General features: G+C 36.8%; 1 protein-coding gene across 1 annotated transcript in view; it reads left to right on the top strand.

Moving 5' to 3' along the window:
- The first annotated feature begins 18,881 nt into the window (after window positions 1–18,881).
- The window catches only part of LOC149822481 (zinc knuckle (CCHC-type) family protein), a 56,488-nt gene continuing 48,718 nt past the window's right edge, over window positions 18,882–26,651 (top strand). Inside the window, exon 1 of the mRNA XM_089981567.1 lies at window positions 18,882–19,186. Coding sequence (XP_089837693.1) covers window positions 18,971–19,186 — 216 coding nt within the window. The 5' untranslated portion in view covers window positions 18,882–18,970. The remainder of the gene's footprint in view (window positions 19,187–26,651) is intronic.

Consider the following 26,651-nt stretch of genomic DNA (forward strand, 5'->3'; position numbering starts at 1 on the left):
TTTCCTTCAAATTATTTTCCTTTGAAAAACCAAGTTCCGACTCGGGTTTTCCTTCAAAATTATTTTCCTTTGAAAAACCGAGTTCCGACTCAGGTTTTTCATCAAAATTATTTTCCTTTGAAGATCCGAGTTCCGACTCGGGTTTTTCTTCAAATTATTTTTTTCCTTTGAAAATCTGAGTTCCGACTCGAGTTTCCTTCAAATTATTTTTCATTTGAAAAACCGAGTTCTGACTCGGGTTTTCCTTTAAATTATTTTCCTTTGAAAAACTGAGTTTCGACTCTGGTTTTCTTTCAAATTATTTTTTTATTTTGAAAAACCGAGTCCCGACTCAGGTTTTTCTTTAAATTATTTCTCTTTTGAAGATCTGAGTTCCGACTCAGGTTTTCCTTTAAATTATTTTTGAAGATCCGAGTTTCGACTCCGGTTTTCCGTTAAATTATTTTCCTTTGAAAATCTGAGTTCCGACTCGGGTTTTCCCTCAAATTATTTTTCCTTTGAAGATCCGAGTTCCGACTCGGGTTTTCTTTCAAATTATATTTTCTTTGAAAACTGAGTTCTGACTCGGGGTTTCCTTTAAATTATATTTCTTCTTTGAAAAACCGAGTTCCGACTCGGGTTTTCCGTTAAATGATTTTCCTTTGAAAATCCGAGCTCCGACTCGAGTTTTCCTTCAAATCATGTTTCTTTGTTGATCCAAGTTTCGACTCGTGATCTCTTTACCTTATTCGAGCTCTGATTCGAGCTCTTCATTTTCCTTTGTTGATCCGGGTTCCGACTCATGATCTCTTTACCTTATTCAAGCTCTGACCCGAGCCATTTATGCTCCTATGTGGATCAAAGACATTTTGATCCTCAGGGTGAGTCAATGTCTCAAATTTGACATTTTCCCCACCAATTTCCAATTTAAATCTTTGGGTCAGTCAATTCTCAATTTGGACCTTCGGGTCACCCAATTTCCAATTCTCAATTCCAATTACCAAAGTCTCAATTTCGAGCGTTAGGTCACTCAATTACCAATTTTGACCTTCGGGTTATTCAATTTTCAATTTTGACCTCCAGGTCATTCAATTTCCAATTTTCGACCTTCGGGTCACTCAATTTCGACCTTCGGGTCACACAATTTCCAACAATCAATTTCTCAATTTCCAATTTCAACCTTCGGGTCAATCAATCCCAATATCCAATTTCAATCATTTTCTCTTGCGAGAGACCCTTTTCATAGGGAGAGTTCGAGGGAGCTCGTTCTTTTCGCATGCTATCAAATTTGTTCACTTAGCCCCTTTTCAGGGAGAGTTTGAAGGGACCCGCGTCTTTGTAAACTGTTTGCAAAACAATTTCCAATTTCACACAAGGAACCCTTTTTAAAAGGGAGAGGCTCGACGGAGACTTATTTTCCTTGTGGCCCCCCAATTTTCATACTAGGCCATTTTCGTCATAGAGGACCCTCTGTTTAGGGAGAGTGTGATGGACTCGTTCCTTTCATGACCCAATTTTCCGACCTCACTACTATCGCCCCTCTTTCCATAAGAGAAGCCTAATATTAGGGAGCTTTGACGAAAGCTTAATTTCTCTTCGAAAGTTCATTTTGCAAACACCTCCTCTTCAGGGAAGAGAGGAGTAATTTTTATTTCTCATTCAGGTAAGGGCTAAGCCTGAGTCTCACTTTTTGGGGAAAAAGAGAGGAGAATTTTCGTCACGAATGTGTTGAGTTGGACCTCAAATGCTCTCTTTCACCAAGGATTTCAAGAACATGTTGTCAATTTGTCAATCAAATTATTTGTTGATTTCAGAATCTTTATTGCATAAATATTTACCTCAGTTTACCTTCAGCATTACTTACAAAAGAGTAAAGCTTTTGCGAAGAGAGATTCAAAATACAAATTCTTTATATTGGTCAACCAAAAGGATGAAGGATAAATCCTTGATATGGCCATCAAAGAAGATTCAATGTTACTGCAAAGCCATAAATGATTGATATTGATCATAGTCAATGGCACGTCTTTAAAGACTATTCTTGTGAAGATGAGGCAGTGGAAATATCCTGAGCGCTAGAAAAAGAGAGAATTTACCCAAACCCTGTCTCCTTAAAATCACCTAAGCTGCAATTAAATATCCGCAAAAGGGATCTCTCAATTGTCGTCAAGATGAAGGCGAATTAAGCGAGTAGACCCCCGAGGCCAAAGAAGATTTGAAACATCTCCAAGATGACGGAGTTTGTGACGGATCCTTCCAGGAAAAGTCCAAAGCACTATCGAGATGAAGGCAGATGCGATGAACCTCCCGACAATCCCTAAAAGATATTTAATTTCTGCTATCATCCAGAGACATCCAAAACCAATGAGCCAATATCATCAACATGACCCCTGAGGCAAAGAAGGATCAAAACATCTCAAAGTTGAAGGAGTTTGTGACGTACCCTTCCAAAAGAGAGCAAGAGAGGAAAAGAAAGAGAAAAAAAAGTCAAGACATCTCCAAAATGAAGGAGAATGTAACCGAAACCCAAGAGAGCCAAAAGAGTGCAGAAAGATTATCATGAGAGAAGCTCTCAGGATATCAAACTGCCAAATCTATCAAGAATCTTCTTTAATTTTGTGAAATTCTATTATCAATATTCTCTCATCAATTGCTTTCATAATATTAAAGTCTCTCTTTCCTGTTCATATCAAGGAAATTTATAGCTTCCTTGAAGAAGGTCAATCACAAGTAATTTGGATTCCAAATCTTGATTCTACGAAGTGAATCTCGTTTGGAGGTAATACTTCAGGTAAAAAAAAAAGGATATTTGCAACAATGTGTATCATTTTCAAATACTTTGAATCAACAACAAAAGTCTCAACATTTTGACAATATTTTCTAACTATCCTGACGTGAAGTGAGAGATTGATGTCCGTTTTTGACACATCCTGACACCAATTTTAAATCTCTCTTAAGGACTTGATTCCTTCCCTTCTTTGAGAGCGTGAGCTCTCAGATTTTCACACATCCCTGTGTCCCCACTGTCCCACCATAGACAGTCCCATTTCGGTTCGAGGTCGAACCACCAATCATTTTCTCGCAAAAGGCAAATTCAAAAGCTATTTAGTCTCAGAAATGAGACGCCCAATATCAATCCCTTTTCAAGCTTTAGGGACCCCATTTTCCTTCCTTTTGCAAAACCCCTGTCGGATTTATTGTGCAAAATCTGAAGGTTCTATCATGGTCTCTTCTTTTGAGGATTCCATTCATTTTCCACCCAATCAGGATAAGGGTACAAACATGAGCCTCATTTGATGAGGTATTTCATTTTCTGTCCCATCCAGGTTAAGGGTAAAAACCTGAACTCCACCGCCGCAGAGCAAATCCTTCCTCTTCGTTCTCCATTCCATATCTACCAATCTTCATCAAGCTAATATCTCTATACCCAGTCAGATCCTTCTATCTGGGGCATTTTTTTAGCCCAAATTTGGTGTGTTTTTCTTTGCCACTAAACTCGACCACAAGCCGGCTTAGTAACAAAGAGGGGCATCTGTAAACACCCCAAATTTTCACTCACCTCCCTAACATCCCCACCAATCATCACATTTCGATTCTTTGAGATCAATGAAGGGCAAAATGGTCATTTTCTGAGATTGAACCTTACAGAAAGTCCTAAATTCCAGGCTCGAGACTCAAAATTTCTCTATTTAGACTCAAAAATATCTTCAAAATACAAAAATTTCAAAATACTACTCTTGACAAGAAGCTATAATTTCCAATCCCTAATTTAGAGGGGCATTTCAGGAAACATGTCTTTGCATATCATCACATGAGCATTTCATATCATTTCACTGTACAGCATGTCATTTCGAGGTCCAGAACTCTCGATTTCAAAATCCTCAATCCAGATTCGAATTTTTAACCCTTCTCAAAATTGATTTTAAAACCCTGGGTTTTCAAAATTGCCAATTCGTCCCATTTTACCCCCAAGACCTTGAATTACAAAAGTTTTTCTCAAGAAAACAATCTGGATATTTTGATATTAATTTTAAAAATTCCGTCAGTTGGAAAGAAGGGGACACAATTTTAAAGATTTTATCTCAAAACTTTTTGCAAAAAGACTTTAAATCTCTTTACCAAATTTCTGCTTTTTCTTTATACATATTTTTGCCCTGAAAAACCATTTTCTTCCAAATTCTTGGAAAAAGACAAAGTTTTATCTCGTATTATAAAAATTCCAAAAAAAAGAGGTTATTTCTTTTGCTTTTTATTTTTAAATAAATGACGTGGGACCCACCCTGAAGTGGCGTCACACTCAACTTCTCAAAGTGCTTCTCTTATTTTCAAGCAGTGCCCATCTGGAGGTGGCACCAATTTATAAAACTCTTTCTTTAATTTAATTTTTAATAAAATAATTAGTGGGCCGACACATAGATGGCGCCTCACTAAAGCTCCTTGCCAAGAAAAACAAAAATGTTTTTTTTTATTTTCAAAAAGTTTTCAAACCTGGTTGAGGTGGCACCACCAAAACAAAATCCATTTTTTTTACTCATTTTCTTTTCTTACTTTATTTTTATTACTTTTCAGCCCCAAAAAGGAGCCACCATGAAACCCTACAAAAAATCCCATTTTTACCTAAGTTTTTCAAAAGTCCTCTTGAGAAAAGGAGTCGTCCCCCTCTCAAAACGGCGAGCCTTTCAAAATATTTCAAAAAGTTGTTTTAAAAGAGTTATCAAAATCAGTTAAGAAGGAGGGAAAAACATCGGATTTTGGGGGAAAAGGCAGAAGGCCGGTCATTAAAAGGGAGACAAGGGCCAACACAAGGGGGGAGGCAGTCTGCGATTTCTCTAGAAGCTGTGATTTCCCTTGAAGCTGTGATTTTCTTTTTGAACTCCATCAGCCATTTCCCCTTTTCGGCCTCTTCTCCTCTCGACTAGCAGGAGGCCGACCCCCGACGGCTTCTCCCCCCCCCCCCCCCCCCCCCCACCCCCCACCCCGAAGTTTTTTGCTTTACCCTCTAATCTCAATTCACGATTTTCTATTGGGAGATGCTTCACAAGTCTCTGCTTTCCACGGAGCAGTCCAGGAAGGTTGATATGAGCAGAGAAGTGTATTAGAGGTATACTACCCTCTTTGCAACCCATTTCAGAGATTGAAGACCTCACTTTCCAACAAGGCATCTCCAAGGATCCGCATCTAGGAGGCATCCAGTTTGAGTGACTCGGTGAGGAATCCCTCTACATCTGCATCTATGCAAATTAGGCATCGTGTTCCTGCCATGTGCCTTGCAGACCCATTTCAGTGGTTGATGTGGTTTGCACCTTTGTTTATCTAATGTATAAAGAATCGATGATGCCTCGCAATGGCATTATCGATTCAGTAGAATGTCAAATTTTAATCAACTCGTAACTTCTCCCCTAAGATTTTATGTGATTCAGTCTAGCATCATAAATAGTTTAGAATAATATCTCCCTTTTCGATTCAGGATTTTCATATTTGTATCTAGGGCATCCTCTATTGAGTATCCTTGATTTCATCACTAAAAAAAATGTTTTTTTCTATAAAAAACTTCAGTTTTATCGATGCCTCAATCTTTTATAAATGCAGTAAATAACGTTTCAGGGGTTAGCCATGGTAATCTTCTCATTTTCGTATGATTTTTTTTCTTATGTATTTTCTATTTAATATTAACTCTAAATTTTCTGCATATCATTAGTCTTTACATATTCATCTGGTTTTTGAAGAGAGTGTCTGCATATCATGGGGGAAAACGATGTCCAGAAGGGCCCATCGTACAGTGAACAATGCCATTAACAAAGGCACACATATTTCCTGTGTGTTATCTGTGTACTATCTAGGATTCTATAGTTGGTCCCCCTAGCACATCCTCATGGCACCATAGTTATTGCAGTTGTCATTTTTTTTTTAGAATATTGATATTGTTATCTATATATTTTTTTCTATATACCCTGTATTATCAGTATATTCTCTTCTGTAAATCATATTGTCATGCTGATATTTGTTCCATTTCTTGTCATTTATGCCCATTTGCATTTGCATCTAGTGTTCTATATTCGCACATAGTTAATTTCGTTATATAATATGTTCTCTACATTTATTCTCGGAACCTGGGTATCGATCCATACATCAACATGGCCTATTGCAGTTTCATTTTTTTTTTTTTAGTCACCTGAGTTAATTCTACCACCTGCAGCATATCTGCTGCTGTACTCCTATTTTCTTTTATTATCAACTTTCTGTATGTCTTTGCGTATTAATAGCATACTCATGAATGTGTTTTACATCGTGCCATCTGTATATCTACTTACATCTTCTTATAAGCCCTTCTTACTTATTATTTCTTTTTTTTAGCCTCTGCAAACTAGTGTATTCTACCTTCTGTCCAGCAGAGTAGATGTACAACCTACAACTCACCTCTGTAAACAGTGTCATCTAGGGCCTTTTTATCACAATAGTCATTATGAGTGGACACCTGCTGAAGCCGTTTATTACAAGCAGTTGATCCCATTTTGCAAGATTAGTTTGTTTGATTTACTGTATAAGATGGCTCTTAGATGTATGACCTTTCATTTATTTTCAATTGTTATGTCATTAATATATATACATATAGCTTGGTTTGTGCTGATTAATATCTGTTGCATCTAGAATTCGGTTCAATGTCGAATAGTCACCATAGATTCAATCGATGATGGTTAGTCCATCCGTGCTTCTTTAGATTTAGATATTTTTGTTATACTCTGCCACACACTCACTGTATTTGTTCACCTGCACATCTCTTTTACTGGCACACATAACTTGTAACGTTTTACACTGTCGTCTGTATATTATAGTAGGTTCTCACATTCAATCCCTATACCATACTCTTTCTTTTGTTATATCTTGTAGCATATGTCTTCACCCCTATGTCCCCTGCTGCAATATTCATCATCAGCTTGTCTCAGTCCACCTAAATGGCTGAAATCAAGCTGATCACAGGTGAATTAAGAGCCATTTTGATCTTTACGGTATCCTACTGTAATTGCTTCATGGCTAAGTAGGCTGTGTTAAAGACACTACATCCTGGAATCAGCCTTTGGATTGTACGCTGCAGAATATCTGACGTTTCCTCAATTTGCTGAATGTGAGCATAGTCATGTCATCACGTGGATGTCTAGTATATCACTCATCCAGCTATGTTAGCATACTAATGATTATTTTTGTATGATATAGAATACTCTTGTACAGTCATTGATGCATCTCCATGCTTTTATTTGCATGTTCAAGATATCTCTCATAATCTTTTCATGTCGTATTAGTCTAGATATTCATAACATATCCTGTATTTCTCACCGTATCAGTAAGTTCTTCACCAGCGGGTTATTAAGTTTACCATACATATTCATCAGCACCTTCTTGGTAATTTAGGGATTATATTAAAAGGTGCTTCGTATATATATATATATATATATATATATATATATATATATATATATATATATATTTCATTATTCAGCTTAAGTCCATGTTCTTCCTGCTTATCATATACATTCTGTACTTAGTATATGTCATGAACATTTTCATTTTGTATGAATATCATATACATTTTCTTGTTAATATAAGCTTTATATTTAGGTATATTGTATATGTAATATCCCTCATTCCATTTGAACATGGCGTCCAGGCATTTTCATAAGCATTTTATATATGCTTCCAGTATTATAGTTTCATGGACATTTCCCTTGTAATCTGTATATAATCGTCGGTGCGTTGACATTAATATGAGATTCCCGATCTCTTTTGCATTATTTCTTGGTGCTAACTCACTTTGCAGGAAAAGTCTGGGAGATGCCAAGCCCTTTTGAATTTTTTTTCCATTTCATTTTATGTCGAAATTGTAATAATCAGATGTAAATTTGGAATAATATTTACTTTCACAACTTAGATTAGGATGCATATCATGTAGTTTGATTTTTGTAAAATCCTGATTATGCGATTCATGCATTTTATTTCAAAAACACTATGGATGTACACGAATGACACGTGCACCAACTCTTAGGGAGTTGATGAACTCGGTGGAGTCTATATTTACGGCCCTGGTCAGAATATGGACGAGACCCAGATTCAGCATCTTTCTACTAGTCACACAGAGCCTACACTCTTAGGCTATCTTCAAAATTGCACATCATATTTCCAATTTTGCAAAATATTATGAATTAAATCAATTAAACTCTGAACATGTTCATGGACACAGTTAGAATATGTGAAGGATTTACTTTGGCTTAATACACATTTTTTCAACAAATTTCTCAAAAAAAAAATCTTTTCCAAAGTGCATTCATACATTCAGATCATCTGCATCATGATATCATCTGCTTTTCTCATGATTTTCTCAAGAAAAATTCATTCTATGGAAGTCGATTCCTCAGAAAACTTTGAAAAATTTAAAGTTGGATTTTCCAAATCAAGTTTCCCATGATTTTCCCTAAAAAAAATTCTTTTCTTAAGATTCATTTTCTGAAGGAATTTCTCATCTTTCACGAGAATAAAAATCGATTTTCAAATTTTTCAAGGTCAATATCCTCAGGATTTCAGATTCCCAAGTTTTGATTTTCCTTCCCCAAAGAGTTTTCCAATGAATTTTAGTCATTTTCCAAAGAAAGTCTTCAAAGTTCGAATTTTCCTTGACAAATAGTTCCTCTTCAAGTCTTTTCTCTAGAATTCTCTCCATTTTCCCAGGATTTTCTCATATCCTCGTAAACTTTCTTGTGATTTTCAAATCCTTTTATCTGAGTTTCCTGAGAGATTGATTTTCATCTTTTTCCTGAGAAATACTTTTCGAATCCAAAGCATTTTCTGAGCATACATCATGTTTTCCAACTTGCATTTTACAAAATCTCATAGCACATGCCTGAATTCTCTGTGCACTTAGGATAGAACACGATTTTGATGATTTAGCTAAGTCAAGCACACTTTTGGTCCTTGGTTCGATTACTCATGTTAAAGGCGGCAGGAACGATCGAACCTCGTACCGACAGGTCGAGCCCCATCCCATGGATTTTCTCGCTATTTCAAAAAATGGAGGCGAGTATTTCAAAACAATTTTCAAAATTCTGGTCAAGTTTGACTCGCGAAAGCATTTTCTCTCTCTCTCTCTCCCGCAAGGGAAGGGAAAAAGGGAGAAATTTTGCAACGAGAACACCGTCGAGTCGGATCCCCAAAAATTGACTATGAGCTGTAGTGAGTCTCATACTTGATTCCTGTTCCAACTGTTTAATACGTGTTAACCGGGCGAGCATTGTTGCAAACCTCACTTATATAATGCCTACGCTAGTTACAAGTCGCGGACGTGTTCCGTGTCTTTGTATCGGGTCCGCAAGTGCGGCACCCAAACCCAGGAGATGCTAATGTTATTCCCATAAGTTGGGAGTATCCTGGATTCCATTCTTGACACGTAAGTATGTTGAATTAAGTAGCCTAACAAGGTATAAGCATATGGTTGTCCTTCGTGACATATTTGCATCTTTTCCTCCTGCAAGTGCGGCGATCCACCTTGGAATGCGAATGTAATTCCCATACGTATGAGAATATCTTAGATTTCAATCTCAACACATAAGTGCACCAAATCGCGAGTCTTCTCTATAAGTGTGGTCTCATGTTACGTGAAATGCCAAATCAAGACCTTTGAAGTTCTGATCTGTTTGGAATTGTAATTAAGAAACTTGCAACAATTGTTTCAGTATGTTGTACTTGAAATGATATTTACATTCTTGAACTCTTGCATATCTCTTGAAAATCGACGAATTGTACACTCACATGCACATTATCATGTAATGGCATCATGTTTCTCAGATATGCAGTTGTATCATGCCTTTGTTCTTTATGTTGTGCAATTGACGAAAAAGCAAGTGGTATCTAGTTGCACTTTGCACGTAGCACATCCTGACACTCGTACTAAGTAGGGCGTACCTCGACTGATACATTGCTTGAGGCATTGATGAGTGCATGAGGTGCACCTAATTCATAAATGAGAAGAGTGATACACAAAGTTTGAACACCATAGGGTATGAATAACATTATTTTTGTTGGACTCGTTGGGAGTCTCTGGGCAAGGGCCCTTCTATCATGAGTAAACTCATGTGTGACTATATCCTCAATTGTGAAAGAAATAATATGGTGTTATGATAGCTTTCACGAGCAATGTGCTCTTGTTAGCCGTGTGAGGCTGAGCATGTGGATAGGCAGACTAAGTCCTCGTTTGCGTACTATGCGGGGACCATGAGACACAAATTCCTCGTCAGGAGGTGTGACAGAATAATGAGCCTAAGAAAGATAAACCTGCTTCGGCCCATTCACAAGATGGTTCACCTTAGAGAGGGTGGATGGTACAACCCTGAGTGACTTATCGTTACTATGACACGTGTTTTGAAAGGAGTTGTAGCGTCCTTTGACCTCCAGTCACTCAGAGTCAGGGAGGTCAAGGTTTCCTTTTTAGGACCTCACTACTGCAGTAGTATGGATTACAATCCTTACCTATGTGAGAGTTTCTCTCAGCTGTATGTTGCTCGCATAAGGTTTTCTCGGTTTGTAGCATCCCTGGTTACCACACTAGAAATTGAATAACAGACATCGGGTGCATGTCTCACATAATGCGAGGTTTCTTCGCGTACCCGAAGGAGTAATAAGAAGAACTTAAAGACTAACCAATCACAGCTGACGTACTGTAGTTGTTACCTTACTTGTTCATTGTTTCAGTACTTGTTCTGCTCCTTTACTTTTTCCCTAGCTGCTTATATTTGGTAATTTACTTTGTTCTGTTATCTGCTTTACTTTGTTTGTACTTGTTACACGTACACCTACTTGACACACGCACATGTACTTTAGTGTAAATGTTTCTAACTGTTCCATCATAGCAATGATGTCTGCTTCTCGAGAAATGATTATATGTTGTTGTTTTTTCACCACCTCGCAAGAGTACTAGCCCCATTTTATGGGGATGCAGGTGATGAATATGTGCGGTGTTGATGCGATGGCACACAGTGGAGGCTTGGAGACCCACACTTAACTGCAGATCTTGCTCTTGTTGGTTTTGGGTTTTGTAGGGATACACTCCCCTTTTTTTGAGACTTGTTGTACTGTCACATTTTGTAACCTTAAAACTTTTGGGTTGTATACCCCTCGATACTTGTGATTGTACCTTTAATTTGTTTAATAGTCTTGTATGTTTTACTTACCTGTGGTTGTCCAAACTTGCAGCTCTGCTATCTAGCTACCCTCTTTACCCTTTTGTTTCCACTGTTTTTAGTAAAACCATTTCAAAAAAAAATCATAGAAAATCTGAGGTTTTTCCCAAGGTCGGGGTTTGGGGCGCCACACCAGTCACTAGGTCAAAAAATAGGTGTGACCCAGCTTTAACAAAACTCGGTCGAGTCATGGGCTAACTCGACTGGGTCATGGGTGAGTCATGCATAAATATATGTATATATTATTATATTTTATATATAATTACAAATAATATATGAAATATAATATAAATATTATGTATATTATATATAAAAATATGATTATATATGTATTAATAAAATTATACATTAAATATATTATAAAAATATCATATATATTGGTAACATACTATAAAATATAGATTATATATATTTTTTATATAAAAAATAAAGTTAACATGACCCGATCGAGTCATGAGTCACTCAAGGATGAGCCGAGTGACGAGTCACTAGCTTTTAAAACCATGGTTTCACATCAGTGGCAACATAATTGTATGTGGTTGCGTCTTGCTCTCATTTTTTTTGAAGAAAATGATTGCATTGTCTTCTTATTATTGCTTGATCTACACTCCACCAAAGTGTACTGAGTGGTGAACCAAATTTTTTAGAAAAGTTCTCTGTCAAATGCTTCATACGATATCTAACATGACATTAGGCCATGTGTGGGAGGCAACATACTTTAGACTTTCATGCCTATCAAAGATAACTATAAGCTCTAATATCTCTTTATATTCATCATAGCACATGAGTTCTTCCTTTAGATGCTTCAAAAATCACTCTCATGAATCATTTGACTCTTTATCAACAACTGCAAATGCTACCGAAAATATTTCACCACAAGGATCAATACCATTGACTGACAATAATATACTAGTGTATGTTCTTTTTTAAAAAGTGCCATCTACCATAAGAACTGAAGGGCATCATTTAAAAAACTCATTGATGCTTGACGGAAGGATAAGAACATGTACTGAAATTGATATTTCATATTGGCCTAAATGTACCCTAGCAATCCTAGGTTAGCCTTTATCAAATGATCTAAATAGACGATAATCATCTTAAAAGACTTTTCAAATTAACCATAAAGTGTCTTCTTAGTCTATTCACGTCCACACCATGCTTGTTTGTAAGTGACCTCCACTCCTTTCTCGTGACTGATGTTATTCATGATTTTTCTTGGAGTTATCTTCATGTTATCATGTATGCATTTGTGAATAACATCTAAAAATCACTTTGAAGACACTTTTTTTACAACAAGGTTACTCAGTGATCCACCACATGTATGCTTGCTTTGATACTTCTTTACTTGAAAGCACTCTACTCCACGCACGTTTGTGCAATATATCTTACAGGGAAAAATAACTATAGTCTGAGTGTTCTTTTTTGTGCATACGACAATAACTATGTGATTGTAGCAATTCAGGAATTTTATTTTATAGTTATTTCTGAGCACATAATCTTTCAAAAACTCACCACAATGTTGAAAATCATTAAACCTTTTGTTGATAGTAATTTCTCGATCGTTTGAGCTTGTTGTTAGCAATTGAAAATTTTCATTATCATTAAGTGGTTCGTTATACAATTGGTCATACAAATGAGATGTCTTTGCTTTAATGATTTTTAATTGCTCTTCATTGTATGAGAATCCATTGAACAACACCTATTTAGCATCTTATTAATATAAAAATATAAACCAGTTCCTATGCCCAATAAATGTTCATATAACTTCTACAACATACCAAGGCTTTAACTTCTCAGATGTCATTCGTGCATCGCTTTCACTTGCCGTTATTTGTCTCATGTCATCATAGTCTTCATCCTGTCCCATCGACATGGTATAGTCATCATCATCAATATCATCCGATTCTCCATTGCTATTACTAATTGACTGTTCAATTGTACAAACTAGGTCAAGATTCATCGTAACCATTGCTTTCAACCGATCCATGTATTCAACATTCCTACATTTTCAACATTCAAGATTAACCATATATGCAAAAATCCAATAATTGCACATATATCTCAAGCATAAATTAAAACTTGTACCTAGCTTTATCACTAGCACTTTTTTGTCGACGTGGTTCTCCATCCTCTGCAGTGATCCTTTGATCATACACAATATTAATTATTCATTCTTTATTGTCTACACGTTAAAGATGCATGTTCTCTAAAAGATTGAGCTCAATAGATGGTGTCTAAGATAGATGCTTGTTCTCCAAAAGATTCTCATCATTTCATTAATCAACTATTTCTTTTTTAACTCCCAAAACAATAACTTTTTCTTCAATTTTATGAGTAACTAAGCAAACATCACCACTAAATAATATGAATTATGTCATCATCATTCAAGACCTCTATCAATATATGTTAGCCATCTAATTTGGGATCTCTCCTATATTGAAGGGTAATTGACTCTTCCACATATCTGGTTTTACGAGACATCAAAGCTACAAATTCCTTATATCTATTGTTTTTGAAGACCAGTATAGATCTCCAAACAGGGTGACCAATGCTACAATAGTATATTTTAACCATTTCAGAGGTCATCGTTAGGTACCTATACTAACCAAACAACATATATCGTTTATCTTTAGAAACTAGCATGTGAGAAAATAACATTCATATATATATATATATATGAGAAAAACCATAAACATAGTAAACTCTAAACGGTAAATTCGATAACAATTATTAAATAAAACATAGAAAAACACACAAAAAAGATTAACATCAATAACCAAACACAATATATATACATAAACATCCACAACATTGGGTTGTTTATATGATTATGTCTATAAAAAAGACACACCAAATCGTTAAGGAAACAACCAAAAAAACCAAACATTGTGCCCAATGTACCATGTTTATTATACAAGATCCGCAACATATAAACAACAAAACTAAATGATAGAATAGAAGCATATGAATCACCAAAACAAATGAAAAAATTTTGTGTTTAAAAAAAAGTAGTTTAGCCGTTAAATGTGTACTTACCATAAAAAATCATCGTTGATGATTCTGAAATACTTGAGGATAAAGTCATGCTGGAATAGTCATCAAAATAGTTGTCGAAAAGGTCACCGCTAAAAAGCAGGTTAGGGACCACAAAGGACCCTAAAAAATTATGCGAAAAGTGCTCTAGGGTGCGGTGTTTCGATTTTTATACTAAATTGTTTTTCACATAATTTTATACAAACTTTGTGACATATGTGCGATCTTCGTCATGTATGTGCGATGTTCTGAAGTTTGAGAATAACACAAGGTTCACACATAATTTTATGCAAACTTCGTCATGTGTGATGTTTTGAAGTTCGAGATTAACATGAAGTTCACACATAATTTTGTGCGACCTTCGTGATGTGTGCAAAAAAATGTGTGAAACTCCTTTTAAGCGAGAGTTTGCGTTACCCGAGGTGCATAGCGATATATCGCAAAAACTTTCCCAATTCTACATAAGCGAGGGTTAAAAAGATCATAACAAAGTTGGGTATTTACGATTTTGGACATGAAGAGAATAGCAAAATTTTGAGATAATTTGAAAAACACATCATACAATACTGTTATTTTTTGTTTTCTTTTTATATCTAATCATACATATGCAATCACGCCTTCCAACTACTTTGTAAATTACTTCTATATATTTGAAAAACTAGTTATTAGGGTTTAGCTGAGACACAGGGACACACCATTTTTTAGGAGCATGCAACCTCTCACGAAGGCCGCCCAAATGCCCAGATGGAGGGTGATATGGAATGCCCATATCACCCCCATATCACGGGTCCGACTCTGACATTCCAAAAAAAAGGGGACAAATTTATCCTGCCCAGTTGTGTATCAAGTCAAATGTAGAGCGCCTTGTTGGTCCTGTGTACAAGGGACATGATCATACACATCGTTGTGATGTATGGAACTCAGATCTTATCTTGTTTTATTTCTCTTATAGGCAATTATTATTAGTTACAACATAAAAAGGTAAAGGTTTGTATTTTTATGTGTACTAAGATCGAGTAAAATCACTCCACGCCTGTTCCCTTGCAATGGTGATTTATAAATTTTAGCATCTTCTAAGTATTCACAATTAATATATTGATATGATAAATGATCATATTTATAGTGTTTTTCCTTCTTTATTTTGCATGGTTTAAACCTTTAGTAAATCATGTTTTTACTATGTAACATATTAAAGGGAAAATTTTATTTAGGGGCCAATCTTTTGGGATTAATTTCAAATATGACTCACAAGTTTTTGAAATTCTAAATATGAGCCAAACTTTTTCTAGAAACTATCAAGGAGGTACTTTCAGCCAACATCGATTATATTGGAAAATGTGAGTCCTTTTCTTTTTTCTTGTATGTATTGAAGCAGGTTATATGTTCCCCCCCAAACACGTAGGTGCATCTTTGGTGGTCTGAATGAGCGTCACGTATGTAAGCACGTGGGGCTTGTATCCCCGTGTGTGTCGGCATCAGAGTTCGGTGCGGTTGTAAGACTTAAGTACCCTTTTTCGTCATTCCTGCCATGAAACGATGATTCTAAGAAAGGACAAAAATGTCCTCTATCCAGAAAATGGAGAATGATCTTAACTCTTTAAAGTTCAAACATTTTATTTTTGCCCTAATCTGTAAACTCCTCTGCTGTAACAGGAGCTTCTCGCTTGCCCTAAACGTTCCAGATCACCCTTTGACAATACACCATCGATTGTAACATGAGCTTCCTTTGACGACACACCCTTTGTCGTCGTCTGCTGGCATCAGAGCACTCTTTGTCATCGTCTGCTATCGCTAGAGCACCTTTTGCCGTTGTCTGCTACCGTCGGAGCACTCTTTATCATCGTCTATTGTCGCTGGAGTACCTTTGTTGTTGTCTGCTTGTGAGAAATAGTTGAACTATCAAAGGAATCAACATTCTATTTATTGTTCATCATGATACCATGGTTCAAACGTCAAACTAAGTAGATAAAGAATAACGATTTACAGAAGAGATAATGGTGGCAATATCGAACTGAGTAGACAGAGAGCAACGATTTATAACAGAGATCAGATCAGAGAGTAGCGATTTAAAGTAGAAATCAGATCAAAGAGTAGCGATTTACAATATAAATCAGACCAGAGAGTAGCGATTTACAGTAGAAATCAGATCAGAGAGTAACAATTTATAATAGAAATGAGATCAGAGAGTAGAAATTTACAGTAAAAATCAGATAAGAGAGTAGCAATTTACAATAAAAATGAGATCAGAGAGTAGCGATTTACAGTAGAAATAAGATCAGCGAGTAGCGATTTACAATAGAAATCAGATCAGAGAGTAGCGATTTACATTAAAAATCAGATCAGAGAGTAGCGATCTACAATATAAATGAAATCAAAGAGTAGCAATTTATAGTAGAAATTAGATCAGACAGTAAAAATCGTTACTTTCTAATCTGATTTCTACTATAAATCACTACTCTCTGATCTGATTTCTACTGTAAATCGTTACTCTCTAATCTGATCTCTACTGTAAATCGCTACTATCTGATATGACTTTTACTGTAAATCGCCACTATTTGATCTGATTTCTACTGTAAATCGTTACTATCTGATCTGATTTTCACTGTAAATCGCTACCCTCTGATCTGATCTCTGCTGTAAATCACTACTCTCTTATCTAATTTCTACTGTAAATCGCTACTCTCTCACATGATTTCTACTGTAAATCGTTACTCTATAATCTGATCTTTATTGTAAATCGCTGCTCTATGCCTACTCAGTTTGATGATGTCACCATTATCTCTTCTGTAAATCGCTATTCTCTGTCTACTCAGTTCGACGCTTACACTTTGGTATCATGAAGAACAATAGACAGAATGTCGATTTCTCTGGTAGTTCAACTATTTTTCACGAGCAGACGACGATAAAAGGTGCTCTGACGACAATGGCAAAGGGTGCTCTAACAACAGCAGACAACGACAAAGGGTGCTCTGGTGGCAGCAGATGACGACAAATAGTGTGTCGTCAAAGGGAGCTCCTGTTACAGCAAATGGTGCATTGCCAAAGGGTGATCCAGAACGTTCATCGTCGAGTTCATTTTCTGTTGCAAAGCGATTCTATGTGCAACTGAGGATATATCCTCTCCAAGCAAACAAGCTCATTAGTAATGACAACCCACTACACTATTTTTCTCGGACTGAGGCTAATTCTTAGAGACTCTAGCAATAGTGCACTTTTGAAAATATGCTTCACAAACTTTCGCTCATGCATTGTCCCCTTGAAGGAGCCGATGGGCTCCGACTCAGGCAATGATAAGAGTCACGGGAATGTGCAAAATTATTTATGAAAGAACATTTTCGTTAAACGGATATCTATTTTATGGGAGGACATTTTCGTCAAACGCATATCTACCTTTTTTATATGTTATTTTATTATAAAATCGTTATGAGTAACATTGACATATGAATTATTGCGGGTCCCAAGATATTCCTTCGTACACACCGAAACACGCCAATTTGTCTTCGAGGGAGAACACACAACACCCTCCGTGTATGTATCCCTTAAAAACTGAAAGGTACACACTTATCCTCTTAGAAAAAATAAAAAGTAATCAGTGTAAACTTTTAATGATGATGATTACTTTTGTAATTTGACATATGATTTAACCTAAGTTAATAATAAATAGAGACCCTTGTTTGACAGTTTTCAAGAAAACTTTGGTTATATTTAAAATTTCAAAAATGTGTAGCCATTATTTGAAATTACGGGAAAAAAATTAGCCTTAAATGATTTTTTCTCCATATTAAAATACCAAAAGTCATCTTTCCATCAATTAAAAGCTTAAGTCTTTTTTGTGTCTTTGTATGTTTTTTTTTTTTAATTTGCAATTCACTTCTCAATCTCGTCGTATTCAGTCAGGGTTCTCATTCGTATCTTTGTGACAGGCGATTTAGGGCTGTAAATGGCTCGGGTCAAGGTTGACCCGAACCCGCTCATATTATTAAGAACTGAGTTTGGGTTTTGTAGTCATTAAGATAGAATCCCAAACCCTGACCAGCATAATTTTTTAAATATATATATATATATATATATATATATATATATATATATATATATATATATATATATATATATATATATATATATATATATAGTACTAGAGTTGGGTCTGGTAATGGGTAAACATCATGACCCAAACCTGGCCCATATATTGCTTGGGTCAGGTTGACCCAAATAATTGGGGTCAACACTTAACATGCCCATATCTGGGAATTCTGGTAGGGTCGAGTATCTGATACAAATTGGACCAGTTAATAGCCCTAGGCGATTTAGTTAGGGATGTCAATGGGGTCGGGTGTAACCCAACACCCGACCCAAATCTGAGTCCATTAGGTGGGTTTGGTAGCTAAATCTGGATCTGGGTTTAGTATTAAGTTTTACATTCAAACCCAAATCCGACTAAAAACCTGACCCGATTATGTGTAAATACCAGGTTTTAAGCTAGTCGGATTCAAGTTTGGTTTTACTTTTTTCATCGGAATCCGATTCCGATTAAGTTGGACTCGGTTATGCCTAGATCCGAACCAAATTCGACCCGTTTACATACCTAGATTTAGTATAATAACTCTGAATACGGATATGGATCAGCTTGGAACTCCACCCGTATAAATTTTCTTCTCTTCATTTTCTTATTATTTTTGCCAAATCCCAACGAGCGAACGAGAGAGAGAGAGAGAGAGAGAGAGAGAACGCCAGTCAGGATGGAGGAGGAAGAAGGCGGGGGGATGCGTTTGAGCAAGAGGTTCTCGGAGAATGGGGAGGTGGACTATAAGATCAAGGCCGGGACGGCGTGGAGCCACTCCTACCTCAACCAGAAGCCATGGCACCCTCTCTCCTACCCAAACCAACGCCGCAAGTGGATCGCCGAGCAAGTCGACGCCCAACGTGATCGACGCGCCCAAGAGGTCGCCCGAGAGGTACCCACCAAACATCTACCTCTTTCATCACCCCACTTGCTATTTCTTACTCACCGATTCATAATCCCTCTATTCCCTAGAATTTTTTGTGTATTATAATTGTTGTTGTCGTTGTTTGTAGCATTTTATGCTTTGTGCATAGTTCTGTGATGGTGGTCATTCTGAATTTTGAGTTTTCCCCCCTTTCTTCTCTTTTTTTTTTCTCCTTCCCCTTCTCTCGTCATGATTTCTAATCGAACCAGCAGCTTTTGGAAGAAGGGAAAAATTATAGAAATTCTGAGCAGTTGTTCCCTTTTCCCTTTCCCCCTTCCCTCAAGGAGTCACCCCAATAAAACTGAGAAATGCAAAAACAGAAAGAGAGAACAAAAAAAAGCATGAAACTAAAACATATATGTATGTGCTCGTCACAATTCCGATCGAAGAATTTCGATCTTTGGGAAGTAACATGATCGTCCAATAAGAAAAGTTTCAATTTATTGTTCCAATCCAACCAAGGACCCAAAATCCTTACATGCCTTCGAGTGTATAAACACAAGGAAGGTTGCAGTCTATGATAACACTTTGTCGTGGGTCCACGAAGATGAGCCATCTCATTGTGCTAATGTTTATGGCCTCCAAATACCTTTCTTTCATGTCAACTTATATAGTTTCCTAAAATAAGAATATGATCAGAAGAGGTGAAAAGCTGATTCTTCTTCTTCATAGCAAATAGGACACTGGTTTGCCGTTTGAAATCCTCTTCTCTTCAGATATAGCTGTGTACCTATCTAGGAAAGTTAGACACGAAAAGACGGTGAAAAGACAGCATATGCATTTATTGGGATGGAATTCAATTTGTAAGCCTTTACATGAAGGAGGCCGAGGATTAAGAGATTGCATGGTGTTAATCTAGCATTTCTAGCAAAATTCAAATGGAACCTAGTTTCTGGGACTAAATAGATTGTGGGCAATGTTAAAATATGACTATATATATCAGGGGTATTTTGGTCATTTCCTCTGTTGTAATAGGGACAGTCTAGTAGATACTGTTTTGTAATTTTGTTTCTCTGTTTTTTGTTTTACACTGTTACAGTCAAATATGACTGTTGGGGCTCACGGCTCTTAACAGTCATATTTTTGACTGTTGGAGGCAGTGACTGTTACGGTCAATATGACTGTTGGGGCTAACTGCTCCCAACAGTCATTTTTAAATGTTGGAGGCAGTCTAACTACTAGTTGGACTGCCTTCCTTTGTCCTCTCTTGGCTCTATAAATAGAGCTATTCTTCTTGGTGTAAAGCTAGCTTTTACAAGCATGTTTGAGGTTATATAAATTTATATTTTTTACATTGTGACTCTTGTAAGATTTGTGCTCTTGTGATCATCTCCTTAGTGTTATTGTATTTGACCCAATAGTGGTCTTTGTGTGTTTGTGATCTCTTGTAGCCTCTAGTGACATTCTATTGTGATTATTATTCACTTTATTTCATGGTATCAGAGCCTAGAGTTCTTTTTATTTGAAAATCATTTTGATCGTGCTCTTCTTGTTATTTGAAAGTCATTATGATCATGCTTTCCTAATGGTGGTGCTCATCTTCAAGTCATCTTCTTCACCGTGATTGTCATTATGACCAAAAGAGAAACTTCTGTCATCTTCTACAAGCTCAATGAATATAGAACTTAAAGCCCTTGAAAAGGCTAAAACATGAATAATAGTGGGTTTTTTAAGTTAAAACCAAGAGTTATGAGACTTTAGAAAGATATAAAACTAGATTAGTGGCCAAAGGTACTCTCAAGAATATGAAATTGACTATTAAGAAACTTTTGCCCCAATAGTTAGAATGACTAGTGTTAGGACACTTATAACTGTTGCATCTATTAAAAAATAGCCCATATACCAACTAGATGTTAAAAATGTTGTTTTCAATGGTAAATTAAATGAGGAGGTTTATATGGATCCTCCGCCAGGGTTTTGTATTGAAAATGTCAAATTCTTAAACTTAAAAAAGCTTTGTATGGTCTTAAACAAACTCCTAAAGCTTGGCATGATAAATTTAGTAATGTAATTACTCATCTGGGTTTTCATTCTTGCTATACTGATAGTGCTCTTTTTGTCAAAAGTACAAGTTCTAAAGATGTTATTCTTCAACTTTATGTAGATGATATCATAATCACTGAAAGTGATAAGCAGAGAGTTAGTGATATTAAAAATATTAAAAAAAATTGATATATTTGACTTAGGTTTTTTAAGATATTTCTTAGGCATTGAAGTTGCGTACTCTCCCGGTGGGTACATTATTTTTCAAATGAAACTTATTGTTGATATTTGTACTAAGTCTGGTATTTCAAATGACAAGAAGATAGAAACCCCTGAAGTGATTAATGTTAAATTGAGGTTAGAAGATGAGACTCTGCTCGAAGATCCTACACCTTACCGCCAACTTGTTGGGTCTCTCACTTGTCTATCACTCGGCTAGATGTAGCTCATGCAGTTTACTCTGTCAGCTAGTTTTAGTATTCTTTTACCACTGTGCACATGAGTGCTGTATTAAAAATTGTCAGATATGTCAAGTATACTATAACCAAGGGAGTTTTCTTATCCTCATCTTTGTCATTAGATTTACATGCCTATACTGATGCCGATTGGAGAAGAATTCTCAATGATAGAGTCTCAACTATTGGTTTTGTGTATTTTTAGGTGACTTTGATTTTGTGGAGAGCAAGAAGCAACAAAATGTTTCTCTATCTTCAACAAAAGCTGAATATCGTGCGATGGCTACGACAACTATGGAGCTTTTATGACTAAGAGGTTTTCTCAGGGATATGGGGATAATAATCTCAAAACCTTCAAAGATGTGTTGTGATAATAAGATCACAATTTATATTGCAAGCAACCACACTTTCCATGAGCGAACCAAACACATTGAGATGGATTATCATTATGTTCGTGATGAATATCTGAGAGGAACCATTGAGTTGTCGTATGTTACATCAGAGTAATCAGCTGACTGATTTTTTTGCCAAGTCTCTTCCTGCTCCTAAGTTTATTTTTCTCCTTAACAAACTTTCGGTTACTTCGTCGTAAGTTTGAGGGAGAGTGTTAAAATATATGTGTGTGTGTATATATATACGTATGTATATATGCATATATTTATATATATTTATTTTTTTCTTGTAATAGTTAAATGAAATCAAGAAGGGCAGTTGGCCCAGATGGTATACCTATCGAGGCTTGGAAATGCTTGGGAGAGAAAGGTTTAGATTGGTTGACAAATCTTTTTAACAAGATTTGGCGGACAAATAAAATACCTAATGAGTGGAAGAAGAGTACTTTGGTGCCTCTATATAAGAATAAGGGTGATATACAAGATTGCACAAACTATCGTGGTATAAAACTCATGAGTCATACTATGAAACTTTGGGAGAGGGTGATTGAGTCTAGGTTGAGGAAGGTTGTCATGATATCGGAGAATCAATTTGGTTTTATGCCTGAAAGATCAACTATAGAAGCTATACATCTTCTTAGACAACTTATTGAGAGATATAGAGAGAGGAACAAAGATTTGCATATGGTTTTTATTGATTTGGAGAAGGCATACGATAGAGTACCTAGGGACGTTCTCTGGTGGACAATAATGAAGAAAGGTGTTTCTCTCAAGTATATTAGTATAATTAAAGATATGTATGAAGGAGTAGTAACCAATGTTCGCACTTGTGGAGGGGTGACAACCAATTTTCCTATAACGGTTGGGTTGCATCAAGGATCTGCTTTAAGCCCTTTCCTATTTGCTATAGTGATGGATAAGCTTACGAGATCAATTCAAGAAAATGTGCCGTGGTGTATGTTGTTTGCTGATGATATTATTTTGATTGATGAGTCTAGAGCTGGGGTTAATGTTAAGTTAGAATTATGGAGACAAACATTGGAAGCAAGAGGTTTTAATTTGAGTAAGAGTAAGACAGAATATATGGAATGTCGGTTTAGTAAGCAACGAAGTAGTGATGGGAGTGTAGTGAAGCTTGGTGAGTAAGAAATACCGATGGATGATTGTTTCAAATATTTGGGATCTATCATTCAAAAGTATGGACAAATTGATGGAGATGTAAATCATAGGATAAAGGTTGGGTGAATGAAATAAAAAAGTGCAACTGGAGTGTTGTGCGATCGTAGAATGCCATTGCGGTTGAAGGGAAAGTTTTATAGGACGACTATTAGGCCCGCTTTACTATATGGTAGAGAATGTTGGGCTGCCAAGAGACATCATATTCAAAAAATGAGTGTAGCTGAGATGCGTATGCTTAGATGGATGTGTGGAAATACAATAAAAGATAAGATTCAGAACGAGGAGATACGTAAGAAGGTAGGTGTAGAAGATGAACCGAGTCCTAGAGAGAGAGAGAGAGAGAGAGAGAGAGAGAGAGAGAGAGAGAGAGAGAGAGAGAGACGGCTGCACAGAAAACCTCAGAACTCGATATCAATATTAGGGCCTCTCTCTATGTTAAATAGAGAGAGGCTTAAAGGCCTAATTACAATAAAGCCCCATTATAAAAAACTAAAATACAAATAGCATCTTAATGTAAAATAACTTTACTTAAAACCACCTATTCTCAACACTCCCCCTCAAGCTGGAGCATAGATATCAATCATGCTCAGCTTGTCACAACATTTTGAGAAATTTGGTCTGACAAGAGGTTTTGTGAACATATCTGCAACTTGGTCTTCCGACTTTAGATATTGGGTAGTGATATGACCCGCTTGAACCATATCCCTTACATAGTGGCAATCAACCTCAATGTGCTTTGTTCTCTCATGAAATACAGGATTGTTTGCTATATATGTTGCAGCTTTGTTATCGCACATCATGGTCATGGGAGAGAAAACCTTCACCTGAAGATCAAGAAGAACAGTACGAACCCACATCAATTCAGCAGCTGTTTGGGCCATAGCCCGATATTCTGATTCTGCACTCGACCTAGAAACCACATTTTGCTTCTTACTTCTCCAAGAGATCAAGTTGTCTCCCAGGAACACACAAAATCCTGTGGTAGATTTTCTATCTACTACAGATCCTGCATAGTCAGCATCAGAATAGGCCACTATATCCAGAGTTCCACCTTTCTTGAACCATAACCCCTTTCCAGGAGAAGATTTTAGATATCTGAGAATCATAATAGCTACATTCCAGTGTACCTCAGTTGGTTTGTCCATAAACTGACTGACTTTACTTACTGCTAAAGCAATATCCGGCCTGGTCACAGTTACATACAGTAGTTTCCCAACTAGGGAGCGATAACTTTTGCTATCAACCAGTTTTGACCCTTCTTCAAAAAACTGAACTTTATGGTCCATGGGAATATTTGCTGGTTTAGCTCCCAACATTCCTGTTTCCTTTAATAAGTCAAGAACATACTTCCGTTGAGACAAAACCATCCCTTCACGGCTCCTGGCAACTTCTATACCCAGAAAATACCTAAGTGAACCAAGGTCTTTTGTAACAAAGTGTTTTTGAAGATGAGCCTTTGTGGCTTCAATAGCTTTCACATCATCACCTGTAAGAATGATGTCATCCACATATACCACCATAACAACTATGCCAGAGCTAGTTTTTTTTATGAATAGTGTATGATCTGCTGCTGACCTATTAAAGCCAAAACATGACATCACTTCAAACAACTTCTGAAACCATGCACGAGGACTTTGTTTCAAGCCATAAATTGCCTTTTTCAATCTACACACCTTCTGACACTGCCCCTCAACCTCGAATCCTGGAGGTTGTTGCATGTAAACAGTCTCAGATAAGTCCCCATATAGAAATGCATTTTTCACATCTAATTGGTACAGGCTCCAACCATGCTGAACAGCTACTGAGAGAACAAGACGAATGGTACCCATCCGTGCAACAGGAGAAAAAGTTTCAAAGAAATCAATACCATATGTCTGAGTATACCCTTTTGCTACTAATCTGGCCTTGTACCGTTCAATTGAACAATCAGATTTGTACTTTATCGTATATACCCATTTACATCCAACAATGTCAGCATCTGCTGGGGAATCAACTAGATCCCAAGTATGCTGAGATATTAAGGCATCCATTTCTTCTTGCATAGCCATCTTCCAGCGAGTATCAAGCTCTGCCTGCTGATAGTTCAGAGGAATAACTTCAGCAGATAAAGCTGAAATAAAAGATTTCATCTGATTTCCAATTCTGGCTTCGGAGACAAAATGAGATATGGGATATAAGGTACATTGTCGTGTCCCCTTTCGTAGAGCAATCGGCCTATTATCATCAGGAAGATCATTATTGTCAGTAGAACTTACCTCAGGGGAATAAGAAGATGGAGGCACTTGCGGAGGTGGATCTCTACGCACATATACCAATGGAGGATTATGAAATCTGGAAGAGGATGAAGTGTGGTTCGGGAATGAGGGCACGGATTCCAAGGGAAAAGGAGGTATAGGTAATGGACAAGACTCAGCTGGATCAACCTGCAGCGGGGAATCGGTATTAGAGTAATATGGAGTGGATTCCAAGAAAGATACATCCGCACTGACATACTCTCGGCGAGAAGTAGGATCATAGCATCGATAGCCCTTTTGATTTTTGGGATAACCTATAAATATGCATTTTGTAGCTTGAGCAACTAATTTATCTCGGTCAGGGCCAAGTTTGTGTACAAAACAAACACATCCAAACACTTTGGGCGAGAGGAAGAAGAGAGGGGTATTGGGTTTTAGGATATGAATTGGAATTTGATCACCCATAGAAGAGGAAGGCATGCAGTTGATCAGATAGCAAGCAGTTGTAATTGCATCTCCCCAGTATAACGCAGGAACATTTGATTGAATCATAATAGTCCTGGCAACATCAAGTAGGTGACGATGTTTTCGCTCAGCCACCCCATTTTGTTGAGATGAATAGGCACAGGAAGTTTGGGGTTGGATGTCATTATCTTGGTAAAATTGTAACAGACTTTTTGATTTAAACTCGAGAGCATTATCAGTGCGAACAATCTTGACACTAGATTCAAACTGAGTTTTTATTTCAAGAATTAAAGATTTGATAATATTTGGAACATCAGATCGTTCCTTTATTAAAAACACTCATGATAACTTAGAGAAATCACTAAATAGTATCGACACTGAGTCCTAGTAGGAATCTTACTAGGACCCCATACATCTGCATGAAGAAGTTCAAAGACTTTATTACTAGACTGACTCTGACTCGAAGGAAACGAACTTCGATGATGCTTGCTCAGCTGACATGCTTCACACTGAAATGATGTGGTGGAGGGAATCTGAGGAAAGACCGAACGAAGCTTTGACAATGAAGGATGACCAAGACGACGATGCCACTGAACAAGACTAAATGAATGTTCCACTGCAGCATGAACAGTACCCATTGGATGATGTAAGTAGTAGATTCCATTTTCTTCATAGCCTCCACCAATCTTCTTCCCCGTCAGCAAATCCTGAAAATGACAACCCA

Source organism: Nuphar pumila, chromosome 11, assembly GCF_984573655.1.
Source record: "Nuphar pumila chromosome 11, dmNupPumi1.hap1.1, whole genome shotgun sequence".
In the NCBI taxonomy this organism is placed as follows: Eukaryota; Viridiplantae; Streptophyta; class Magnoliopsida; order Nymphaeales; family Nymphaeaceae; genus Nuphar; species Nuphar pumila.